This window comes from Kryptolebias marmoratus, linkage group LG11 (assembly GCF_001649575.2).
Source record: "Kryptolebias marmoratus isolate JLee-2015 linkage group LG11, ASM164957v2, whole genome shotgun sequence".
NCBI lineage: Eukaryota > Metazoa > Chordata > Actinopteri > Cyprinodontiformes > Rivulidae > Kryptolebias > Kryptolebias marmoratus.
Genome location: NC_051440.1, coordinates 1,254,592 through 1,267,647, shown reverse-complemented (window position 1 = coordinate 1,267,647; position 13,056 = coordinate 1,254,592). Strand labels below are relative to the sequence as shown.

The 13,056-nt window shown below is 38.0% G+C and overlaps 2 protein-coding genes across 7 annotated transcripts in view; one reads left to right on the top strand and one right to left on the bottom strand.

Moving 5' to 3' along the window:
* The window catches only part of carmil2 (capping protein regulator and myosin 1 linker 2), a 163,495-nt gene that overhangs the window by 126,683 nt on the left and 23,756 nt on the right, over positions 1-13,056 (top strand). For 3 of the 5 annotated variants that reach the window (XM_025010032.2, XM_017433903.3, XM_017433902.3), the window contains 2 exons: positions 708-803; positions 903-6,268. In XM_025010032.2, the coding sequence (XP_024865800.1) occupies positions 708-803; positions 903-1,411 (605 nt within the window). In that variant the 3' untranslated portion in view covers positions 1,412-6,268. Of the gene's footprint in view, positions 1-707; positions 804-902; positions 6,269-13,056 lie in introns of those variants that run through there. The other 2 variants (XR_001809029.3, XM_017433904.3) reach the window with 1 other exon arrangement.
* The window catches only part of ric8a (RIC8 guanine nucleotide exchange factor A), a 31,739-nt gene continuing 30,377 nt past the window's right edge, over positions 11,695-13,056 (bottom strand). For both annotated transcript variants that reach the window (XM_017433905.3, XM_017433906.3), the window contains 2 exons: positions 12,563-12,682; positions 11,695-12,348 (listed from right to left, as the gene is read on the bottom strand). In XM_017433905.3, the coding sequence (XP_017289394.1) occupies positions 12,207-12,348; positions 12,563-12,682 (262 nt within the window). In that variant the 3' untranslated portion in view covers positions 11,695-12,206. The remainder of the gene's footprint in view (positions 12,349-12,562; positions 12,683-13,056) is intronic.

The following is a 13,056-nucleotide window of genomic DNA, read 5'->3' as shown; positions in this document are numbered from 1 at the left end:
CGGTGAAGAGCGGCTATTGAACTGAGGAATGACTGTGATGACGGACGGTTACATAGTGCAGGCGGGGCCTGTCACTTGTCGTCATCACGTCATTTGCCTAAAGGCGTGATTAAAGGTGTCTTCAGCCAGGACACGCGGGAGCATGATATCCCATAGTACATGTGTTGTACCTCGTTCCCCTCCTTCAGGGAACAGTAGTTATATGCATAACATTACGTTTCTGTACGCCACTTTCCTGTGACTCCTGGGCAAACTGACATCAGTCACTCGGGTTGTGCCCTTAGGTCTGCTATCACTGCGCCCTTTGCAGGGGTGGCTCAACAGCTTCCGCCTGGATGCTCCTATGTGTGAAAATGTCTACACAACCTGCATATAGTGTGGCTTTTGTCATCATCCTTTTCCCTTAACATCATAGAGCAAAAATACTTCAAAATACTGGCTTTCATTGGATGTCTTAGTCAGCTATCTCCTTAATAAGGTGTCTATGTTGTGTGCAAACTATAAATGGTCTAGGTGCTGGACATCAAAATTCCGCCTTTTGCATTCCTCAACATAACATTATTAACATTAACTAATAATGGATTTTTGAAATTTTTAAATCAGTTTTAAATCTTTCATATCCACACTGTTATGTATCAAAAATAGATTATAACCGCCACTTGTTTCCACAATGATAATAAATCTCAAGGTTTTCTGATCTCTTTCAGAGCTGAAGACAGTACTGCAGAGGTCACCCATCAGATTCAGGGGCAACAAGTGGGACCTGCCTTCTTGTAATGAAGACAAAGCACAAAGAACTGATGGTGAGATGGATTTTTATTCTTCTTTTTGCATTTTTTGTTTTTCTTCCTTTTAGTCATTTAAAGATCTTCATCTGTTTTACCTGTTCTTTATTCACACAGTTGGTGGCATAAGAAAACAGTCAGTTGAAGAAATGAAGGATACTGGCCAACTGGAGGAACCTAAAGCAGACAAAGGAACAAGGGGCTTTGCGGGTAAAGTGGCTGAAGCCAAGTATTCAGTTCCAGGAAAAGAAGTACCTCACTCAACCTGTCCTCAGGCTAAACATGAATCAACAGCAACCAGAACCATCATTTCAAAAGCTGTTTCCACATTAGAGAGACCTCCAGAACTAACCCAAACCACTAGAAAGTCTCCCGTAATGTTTGCATCTGACAGAAAGAGCTCCAGCACAAATCCACAAACTCTGACAAAACTGCAAGTGTCCCCAACAGGACAGGAAAATATCTCCAGCACAGCCCCTGTTGCAACTAAATCTACTGAAATTCCCCACTCAGCTGCGGTGGATCATGGACACAGCACAAAGGAGACAAGAGAGGTCCTCTCTGAACAGCACACAAAGCTGTCCGAGCTGGCAGAACATAGAGCTGAGAGCCCCCCATCTGAATGATGCACAGAAACACACTTAGCTGTTCAAGCACAAGGATTGGGATGGGAAGGTCGATCAAGATAACATCCTATTGGGCTGCGATAATTGGAAACTACACCCATGGTCAAAAGTTTTGAGAATGACACAAGAAATGATTTTGTTTTTAGATCTTTTTGTCAGATGTTTCCATAGTTTACTGAAGTATAATTACAAGCAATTCATGTGTTTCAAAGGCTTTTATTGACAGTTACATTGAGTGTATGCAAAGAGTTAGTATTTGCAGTGTTGGCTTTTCTTTTTCAAGACTTCCAAAATTCATCCTTGCATGCTGTCAATCAGATACTGGGTCAAATCCTGACTAATAGCAGCCCATTTTTACATAATCAATGCTTGAAGCTTGTCAGAGTTTGTAAGGTTTTGTTTGATTATTTGCTTACTGACGATTACCCAATATACCCTTCTCAATGAGATTAAGGTCTGGTGAATTTCCTAACCATGGACCCAGAAGTTCAATGTTTTCTTCCCTGAGCCACTTAGTTATCACTTATGTTATGATGCTCTATCATGCTGGGAAATACATTGTTTATCACCAAAAATTTTGGATAGCTGGGAGAAGTTCCTCTCGAAGGACGTTTAGGTACCATTCTTTATTCCTAAATGTGTCCTTATGCTAAACTGTGAGTGAGCCCTTTCCCTTGGCTGAGAAACAACCCCTCACATGAATGGTCTCAGGTAGGGCTGCACAAGATATCACAAATTTATCATCATTACAATATCAGGGAGTGCAATATCAATATCTCAAAGGACTGCTTGGACTGCAAAAAGTCACTGTCTGTTATATTTCCTGGCACTGTGCATTCATATTCTGCTGCTAGTAATATATTTGGTCAATCCAAGGGACTCTAACTGGCCTTGATGCCCACACCTGGTTTAGATGATCGTGATGATAAAAGAAAAAGTGAGAAGTGTGGCAAATGTTGGTTTATTGCACTTCATATTGTCTCTGAAATGATAAACAATAATATTCCATAATATTCATGTTTTTCCTAATGTTGTGCAGCACTAGTCTCAGGATGCTTTAATGCTGGCAAGGACTAATGATAGTGCTCACCTTTTCTTCTTTGGACCATCGTTTTTCTGAATGGCCCAAACAATGGTAAAGAGAAACTGACTTTACTGAAGTCCTCCCCAGTCCAATCCCTTGACCGTTTGCAGAATATCAGTCTGTTTGTGATGTCTTTGTTAGAGAGAAGTGGCTTCTTTTCAGCCCTTCTTGACACCAGGACATCCTCCAAAAGACTTTGCCTCACTGTGTATGCAGATGGACTCACACCTGCCTGCTGCCATTCCTGAGCAAGCTCTACACTAGTGGTGCTCTGGTCCTGCAGGTGAATCAACTTTATGAGACAGTCCTGGTGCTTGCTGGACTTTCTTAGGCACCCTGAAGTTTTCTTTACAACAACTGAACCTCTCTCCTTGAAGTTCCTAATGGTCTGATTAACAATTGAGTTAGGTAGAATCTTACTCGCAGCAATATTCTGCAGCCTGTGAAGCCCTTTTTCTGCAAAGCAATGATGACTTCACTTGTTCTCCTGCAGGTCTATGCAGGCCTATGCTCACCTGTGTTAATGAGAGGATCCTTGAAATGATGTCAGCAGCTCTTTTTGCAGCAACATTTGTGACATTTAATATTTGTGTCATTCTCAAAACCTTTGGTCACACGTGTAATTGGAGTCACAAAATTGCATGAAAATGCACAAATTTTCACTTGTAAACACAATGAACAACACTTCTGGCAAAATTTGGGCCGAAATTCATATACTGACAAATCCTGCAATACAAAAGTGAGATGCTGCAACTCACATGAGGAAATTGAGAATCCCTGTGGACTTTTCCAGGCATTTTTAAGAGTCTCTCTTCAATGCTGTTTGCAATTTATTGCCAACAGTCTCCGCCCTGTGGGATACTACTTTAACATCACTGAAATCAGGAGTGGAATGAGGGTCAATTGTAGTGTGAGTGTTATATGTACTTGTAGATTATAGTGGTGTCTCATGACAGGCCTGTTCTTAAAAGTCTGCCAGTTGACTTGCACATGATTTGGTCTGTTTTACTATGTATTATACTCTTGATTTCTGAATAACTGCAAATTGGTTTTAAGGTGGTATTTCACTGAGCTGTGACTGTTGGCAGAGTCATTGGTGAAACAAAAGACCTTCAAAATTGTGAGAAAATAATTGAATTTATCATTGCAGTCTTTCTGAATTCTGAGTGTTATTGGCCAAATCACCAACAAGCCACGATCAGTTTTTTTGTAATCACAGCCTGTTTTTAAGTGCATGGCTTTCAAAAATTTATCTTAGCCGTGCACAATAATTTGTTGCCCACCTCCACCCACCTTAGCCCCCTTTGTACCAACCTTGGCAGCTTGGTAGTTGTCACATAAATTTTTAGAACATGTTCAAAACTCAGGTGAGAAGACTACACGCTTCTGCGACTCATGCAAGGAATTTGAGAATCCCACAAAGTCACAAGACATTCTAGAGACTCCCTCATGAATACAGTTTGCCAACTACTCACAGCCCAGTGAGACACCACCTGTAATGGAATGAATTGAACAGCTAGTTTTTTTTTGCAGTTTCCTCTTCACCTCAAAAAGCCAAACTGTTAGCTGTAGCGAAACACAAGTTAACACACCAACCATGCACTGGTAGGTCATTTTCTATCAAATTACAAAAGCACTGACTAACTTCATCTACTTCGGCTGAGTCCCATTTCTTAGCATTACCCCTACCCCTGCCCCTTGGCCATTAATTTGAAGAAGAGTAGCCGGTAAAATATTCCTCTCACATAAACAGATGCAATATTAACATGACCATATATGATGTGTAAACGTTATCAAACCTGCAAAAGACTTCAGATATGTTTTTTGTTGTTGTTGTTGTTGTTGTTTTTTTGGTGCAGATGAACAAACATACCAAATATAATACACTTAAATAGACATTATAATATTTGCTGAAACAATAGCATATTTATTATGGAGCAATGCAACAATATTTTTTTAAGCTTCTTAAGGATAATTAACATTAAATACAAACTTAAATGCATCAACATACATTAAATTAAACATTTCAATCTGTTTTGTGCCAGTAAAAATATTTTTAATACAAAGAATACATTTTTGAGTTTTCTACACGTCATTTTGTTTCAAAGTGTTCCCCTGAAAATTGCAGTTTTTAAGGGTTTGAAAGCCTTTCCCATAAAAGGATGGGAACATCCGTTTTCACAGTTTGAGCATGCAAAACTAAAGTGTTAGAGGAAAGTGAAATGGGAATCGGTCTTTTTCTGTTTTCAAACATACGATTTTAGTCACTTCTGTTTTTGTGTTGGGTAATATGCAAGCAAATATCCAAAAAAACTGAGCATGGAGCTTTGTTCTGACAAAGCCCATTGCAACTTTTATTGTGAACCCTTTGCACCTAAATTCAGTCGTTGAAAATCAGGGTTGTGTGCTATGTTTCACACTTTGGAGACAATGTAACATGATCAACACATTCATTACCACCCTCTACAACAGGACTAAAAACAAAGTGATGGAATAACTGGAGAAAGTATTTTTGTGTTGAGTAATATGCAAGCAGTCATCCAACAAAACTGAGCATGGAGCTTTGTTCTGCACTTCTATTCAGTGGATCTGTTGTGGTTCAGCATCAATGTGTTTTTACGACATCACCTCAAAGATTATTATTTTCTAAAATATCTTGTTATAAAGATGTAACAGAAACTTCTGAGGCTTGAGTTTGATGTAAACAAAAAGCTGATTTTAGCTTTTTTTTTGTTTGTTTGTTGTACTTACTTAACTTACTTTCCAAGATAATAGAAAAAAATATGCATCGGTTGCATTTGTACACCAACTAAGGAAAAAAAAAGTTATTTTACTTCTTGCATTAAAGATTTTCTTTTAAATTAAACCTAAAAATAAGAAATCATAAATGCACAGTGGCAGTACACATTGCATAAAGTGCATATTAAACACAAACCAATATAGATGAATTTGTTTGTACTCTTGTTAGAGAAAGAAAAATGAATAAAAGTCACTGAAATAAATTGAAACTGATAAAATTTTAAAAGAAAAACCACTAAAAATCAGCTAATGAAAATCAATTATTTCTTTTGAATTATGGTTCAACAGAATTATTTAAAAAAAAAAAAAAACTAAGGAAACTGGCCTTGACAAAAGGATGGTATCCCTAGAAAAGACTGAAACTAGTTTGCCCAAAGGGACATGTTAAACTCAGGTGTGTCTTGTAATCAGCATCACAGGTGTCTTCAGTCTTGTAATCAGTCAGTCTGACTGCTTAAAGGCTGAAAAGTAGTCACAGGACTAGTTGGTATCATGGTGTGTACCACACTGAACATGGAGCACAGAAAGCTGAGGACAGAGTTGTCTCAGGAGCTTAGAAAGAAAATGACTGAGCAACATGTTAAAGATAAAGACTATAACATCATCTCCAAGCAGCTGGATGTTCCTCTGACTACAGCTGCTCAGATTATTCAGAAGGTTAAGGTCCATAGGACTGGAGACAACCTCTCTGGGTGTGGCTGCAGGAGAAAACTGATGACAAATTGAAAAGACCAATAATAAGAATGGTAGCCAAAGAACCCAAAAACAATTTTCAAAGAGATTAGAGGTGAACTCCAAAGTCAAAGGTCATCAGTTCAGATCACAGACAGAGGACAGACTAAGGACACCAAGTCATAACAAAAGGAAGACTGGAGTTTGCCAAAATACACATTGACAAACCACAAAGCTTTTAGGAGAATGTCCTCTAAGCAACAAGTCCCATCAGCTCTATGTTCACAGACCCAAAAATGAAACATTCAAAGAAAAGAACTCTGTAACCTACAGTGAAACATGGAAGAGGCCAACAGGATAATGAGCCAAAACACTCAGCTAAAAACACCAAGAATGGTGTCGGAACCAAACATTGGACGGTTCTGAAGTGACCTTCTCAGCCCTGATCTAAATCCTTTTGAACATCTGTGGAGGGAGCTGAAACCTGCAGTCTGGAGAAGGAACCCTTCAAACCTAAGACAGAGAGCAGTTTGTTCATGAGGAGTGGGACAAAATACCTGTGGACAGATGCTGGGGTCTTATAGAGTTACAGAAATCACTTGATTAGAGTGATTGATTCAAATGTTTGGGCAACAAAATATTAAGTTAAGGTACCATTCTTTTAGTCAACCCCAGCTTCATTGGGGGGGGGGTTCTTCCTTATTATTACTTTTGTCAGTTTCAAGTTATTTCAGTGACCTTTGTGGGATTTTCTTTCTTTAATGAAAAAGTACAAAATAATTTATCCATGTCTTTATTAGTAGTTATTTCCTCTTTTTCAACAAAAGAAAGAAAGAGTAAGATATTTTAAAAAGTTTCATGTGCACTAAAATTAAGTTACAGTAAAAGGGCCCCCATCAAGGGGTTTTCATATTTGTGAAAAATGTGCAGTGGTTTTACCATATTCTTATGCTTTTCACCTTCATTATGACCCCAATGGGGAGATTCTTCACTGGTTGTGGGTGTGAAAACTTTTCATACATGTGAAAAACTGAGCACCAGCAGAGTTTGCACTTGTTCTACTCTGTCAACTCCACCTCCTATTTGCTTTCACAAATATTTTATTTATTTGTCAACATGCTGTTTAGCTTCTGCCATCGATTTATATAAGTAACCACTGTATCCAAAAATCAGATTTTAATTCTGTATGTATTTATTAGAGCACCAAGTCCTCCTTCCCCTAAACAAATAATGAACTGAATAATGAGAAGCTGTATAAGATAACAACATGAGGATTCAATCTTTGAAACTCTCAGGGTGGTTGTGATGAACAGCATCTGATTTTTTTACGGTCATGTTCTTCTTTGCCTTGCACACACAAACTATGTACAACATGACATTAAGACAAGTTATGAGCAGAGTGTAAATTCATATACTTGGTAATTATTAAAAGTTTATGGAGTTTATTCTGGTTCACAGACGGTGTGTTTGTTGTTTGTTGTATGGAATCAGATTTGAGCAAATAAAACCAAATAAAAAATAAAGGTCTGACAGAAAATAAACCACAATGAAACAAGCAAATCTTTTCAGTAGCAAAACCTTTGATTTGCTAACAGAATATTTATATGGATGTACAATATTTGATCTTTTATTTGTTTGACCAGTTATTTAATATTTTTGTTCGATTTTACTGGCACAAATTTGATTTGATAAGTCTGGGGTCGTTAAAAGATCAGAATGTGGTCAAGTCAAGAGTCCATTCCAAAACCTCAAAGTCTTTTTTTATATCTTTGAGTAATAATATATTTTAGAATTAGGACATAATGGCCACAAAACAGTAACATTGTTACTCTATATCAGAATGACCACCTGATGTAGACCTACTTTGTTTTGCTAACTGAAACTCATTGAAGTTTGTCTTCTCCTCTCTTAAATTTGTGGTCTTAAAACATATTATACATATAACCTCCTAGGAACATGTATCCTCATATGAGGAACTGACTTTCTAAACCATATTTTATCTTGTTCAATTTCAGGGTTGCCAGGTAGAAAATAACAAAACCACCATATGTAGAGAGCAAGGGTGCACTTTCCTCAGTTGTGCAGGGTGGGGGTATGTACCATGACAGGCAAATATGAGTTTTCTTTTAAACCAATTTATTGTATAACACAGGGGTAGGCAACCCTGGTCCTGGAGAGCCACTATCCTGCATGTTTTGCTTGTTTCCCAGCTCCAACACACATGATTCAATGGTTAAATCACCTCTTCATGTTCTGCAGAAGCCTGTTAATGACACACTGATTCAAATCAGATGTGTTGTAGCAGAGAAACAAGTAAATCATGCAGGATAGTAGCTCTCCAGGACCAGGGCTGCCTACCCCTGGTATAACATATAAACCCCAAAACTATGGTAAAAATAAGATAATTGCTGTATATCTGGCAACACTGTTCAAGTTAGACCTGTTGTCCAGATCAGGGAGACTGGCTTTTAATTTTTAAGTTTTGTTTTTTTTTAAACTAAAAAAAATGTTTTTTCAACTATAGATTGCTCAAAAACAATATTTATTTATTGCGTTTATGAGATCCTACTAATTCCAAAACAAATAGTGCACAAAAAGTAAGGACATTTGCATTTGGCTGAATATTTCTTTGTAAAATCATTCAAATTTTGGTGAGAACTAGAGTTTTAACATCAACTATCCAAACTGGCTTTAAATAGTTTTATTCATTTAACAATGATTTAAAGAAGAGCTATTTAACAGAAATACAAAGTATTTGTTTTCAGACCAGACTTTTAACATGAGAATGTTTTACCTTTAGTCTTAAACCCAATCTTATCTGTCTTCACTCCTGAAAATAAAAAATTTGCAGGACATGAAACATAACACACATTTAGAATTTATTTTATGTTTTTCAAAAATACAGTTGATCTCCACATCAAAAAGTAACCAGAAGCTATTTGTCTTTCATACATATACCTTTGTGAAACAAAAGCCTAAAAACACCTACATCAAACAAAAAACACTTCCTTTCAAAATGGAGACAGCAGGTCATTTTTCCTTGGAAGATAGTTTTTCTTCAGAAAACTCCTATGTGGATTTCCTTATTAACAAGAATTAGAATGATTGTTCTCAAAAGTCAGTGTCATTTTAAAACTTCAACTATTTATCTCTGTTCTTTATTGATAAAGCACATTGTTTATTGAGAGGAGACATCATCTGGAAGCAGATTTGTACTAACAGGGTATCAGTTTGTGTCTCATTTCAAGGACCCTAGGAGACACTTTGACTGACAAACTGTAATCCCTCACTACAAAGTTCCTGGAGAAACTTTGACGGGACTGCATGTGTGCATGTTCGTCCAGATTGACTGTTGCTCTAAAAGCCGATCCGTTGTAGACAGGCATCATAAAAGGCTGACCCTCGACACACAAGTCCAGCTGTGAAGTTCGAACTTCCTACTGTACAGAGTTTCAGAGCTAGAGCTCACGGGCTCTTGTGACCTTGACCTTTGACCTTGTGATCTTGATCTCTAAAGGGCGATCCCTAGACCCATCGGGAGTCCAGCTGTGAAGTTTGACCTTCCTACGTCACACGGTTGCTAAGTTAGAGCATGCACAAGTTTAGATCTAAATTTTGACCTTGTTAGTTTTGGTGGCTATTTTTTTGTTTTGTTTTACCATTCAGTATGTGATGGGGCTCATTCTCAGCTACTGCCACAGCAAATTTCAGCTCTATATATTGACTATGACTAAGTTGAAGTTGTAAAAAACTTTGAGGAATTAAAATGGTGTGGTTTTTGTGACCTTGACCTGTGACCTTGTGGCTTTGTAATCTATCACAGTGATCCCTGACCCATAAGTGTTGTAGCTGTGAAGTTTGACCTTCTTAAGTTACATGGTTTTCAAGTTAGAGCACAAACAACTTTAGGTCTGAATTTTGATGTTGTTAGCTTTTTTTTTCTCAGCATTCAGTATATGATGGAACTCTGTGTCAGGTACTACCACACCAAATTTCAGCTCCATATATGAGAAAATGAGTGAGTTGAAGCTGAAAAGTGTATGGTCCTAGAACAGATAAATAATACAACACCACTGTCTAAATAATGCCAAAATAACTGTGAGATATACTAACACAAATACACTTTCAAAGACTGCAATAATATTATTTCTAAATATACCATTTCTAAATAAATGTAACTCACAGAAACCCGTGTTGGTAGCTATCCTTAAATGCGCACATGAACTGAACTTTGTTTTTTTTAAAGCAGCAGTCTGATCCACACTTCACATGACCCTTCACTCTAGCTGCTCAGCTCGGCTGTTTTGGGGTAAAAATGCATCGTTTTTTGCAAATTATGTCGCCATCTTAAGTCGAAATGCCAAGAAAAATAATAGCCTGCATTACCAGATCGAGCCGGTCGTTTTGATATAACTTATGTGTGGGTACGTCGCCCCGTGCGAGCCGCATTAAAGGTAACGGAAGAAGAAAAAATAAAGAGTCCTTATTGGGTGTAGAGTAATGGTACTGCATTTCCCAATACAGTCCCAATTATTAACCTTTCTAATCACAGTGGAAAGGAAGGCCTTCAGAAATGACTGAAATTCAGCTATAGATATGTGCATTTTCACTTAAGACATAGGCAGATATTTCTCTGAGTTCATGCAGAACTGTTCAAACAAGGATGAGACAACTGTGGCCTGTCAGTTCTAGTTTAAAGATTTGACCCTTTTCTTTGCTGTGAAGTAACCAAAGACTTTTGGTGTTCTGTTGTTCTTGTTCTCCACATCAGCAGTTTTTATCGTTGGCTAGGGTGGAGTTTAAATGAATGGGAAGGAAACCCATCTACCCATCTTTCTTGCTGTAATAGCACTCTTTGGGAAATGATCAGCTGTTTTTAGTTTACAGTCATAGGGGAAATGATTTGATCATTACCAGGTTCTAAAGTGATTCAAATATAACCTCAAATGTACAAAAACACACAACAGATTCCACTGTGCCATTCTTTATTTAACAAAAAATAGAACATTGAAACTGTGATTGAAAAACTGCATCCAGCCCGTGATCCAGCAACTTTGTAAAACTGCCTTTAGCAGCAATAACTCTCAGTGGTGTTTTTCTGTGGGGCTTTATCAGTCCCTCCAGGATTTCGCGGACATTTTTTGTGATTGTTGTGGGCTAAAATGCCTGATTTCGCGGGGCATTTTCCTAAAAGTTGCAATGAAAAGTTGCGATTTTTTTACTAAAATCAATAAAAAAACATAACTTTTAATATATAAACCAGAAGTACTTACTAGTTTTGTAAGATAATTACCAACAAACATTGACATTATCAAAAGGTGCTTTATTTAAGAACTTTGATAGCTTATAAACTGACATTCATGACCATTTCTGGATTGTCCCTCGTCTGCAGCTCTCCTCACAATTTTTGCAGACACAAAGTGATGGTCGATGCGTTTATGTTTGATGATTACACTGCAGGACGTACAAAACAGCTTCCCCCCACTCTTGTGCAGCTGGGTAGGAAACTGGTTTGTGACCGCAGTGAAGTTAGTTTTAAGTTGGATATTGGATATTCGTGCTCCGCGGAGTTAGCGGCGTCTAGCTCACGGCTGACCCGAAACAGGAACACTAATGTCGGCCAGCCGTCCTCTGCCGGCACCTTCTCTCACGTGCGGTGGTTCACTTACACGCATATATATATATATATATATATATATATATATATATATATATATATATATGCATGTGTGTGTGTTTTCTGTGATCTGTTTTCTGTGAAGTTCATCTCTTCTAGTTCCTTCCGAGAGCTGCTTCTAAGCTCATTGCTGATGTCTTTCCACCTTGGCGTTATGTTTACGCACACCTGTACGCTCCAAAGCAGTAAACTCAGAAAACTCTTGCTTTTATAGAGGTGGTCCTACTGTTGATGATCAGTTCATCAATACATTTGATCAGCAGCACCTGACTGATACTGAACCTCTGAAAACCTGTTGAAGCAGCAGGACTGGATCCATTTTTCCCACACAGCCTTAAGATTTTGGCTTCATTTTGTTTAATAAATGATGGCATAGTGGACTCTCTTGTGTTTTTGTTTACCTGAGGTTAAATTTGAATAATTTCATTACCTGATAAAGATCAGATCACTATTATTACATCCTGATATTTTAGAATGGATTTTCATAAACTCTGTATGGTCTTCGCACATTTACTAAATAAATACAAATGTTTATATCTCTTGCCATCATGTTTATGTGTTAACTAAGCTTCATCCTCAGTGTCTGAATCAGCTGGTTCTTCTGGCTGGAACACAGGATTATGGGTCAGTTTGTGCAGATCCTTTGTGGTCATCTCTCTCATGTTCCCATCCATGTCAAGCTGCATGGGCTGGATAACATTAGTCCTGCAGTGACAAGTATGGTCAACTCAGCCTGCCAGAACACTAAATATTAATAAATATGAAAGTGGTAGGTCTCCTGATTACATATTCTTTATTATTTTAAGTTGTAATAATTCAAGAAACACACAATACACATATAAATACCATATAAATAAAAATCTATGTGGATTCATTAAAACAGCTGTGTAATGTATTGTTGAGTGTGACTTTGTGCAACCTTGATAGTTTGTCAAACATGTTGAGCAGCTTCATGGCCTCATACTCCTTCTGCTCCTCTGTCATCCCCTCCATGGGATTGGGCTGGTCCTCTTCTACAACTCCTGTGATTGGGTTTATTCTGGACACAAAAACAGCAGAGCAGAGCGAAGGGAATAATCTTAGCTGAACTTTTAGAAATTAAAAACACAGCACTTCTTCCCTAAATTCAAGATGGCTGCTGCAGCTAATTGACCTTAGCCAGCATAAAAATGACTACCTAGGCTCTTTCACCAACATCTCAGCCTTCTGGCTGCCTTAGTGTGATTTCTGAATGCAGTGACAGGAAAGCTGTAAAACTATCTGTCACTTGTTTCAGAATTAGAAAAACAATGTGATATTAAAGCTGCAAGCAGCATTGGCGGCCCTCGCAGGTCAGCGCCGCTCCGGCCTTGCGACCGCGGGAGCTCTGGCGACCGCCGTCTATGCTCTCGTGCCTTTCCTGCACCGTCCACT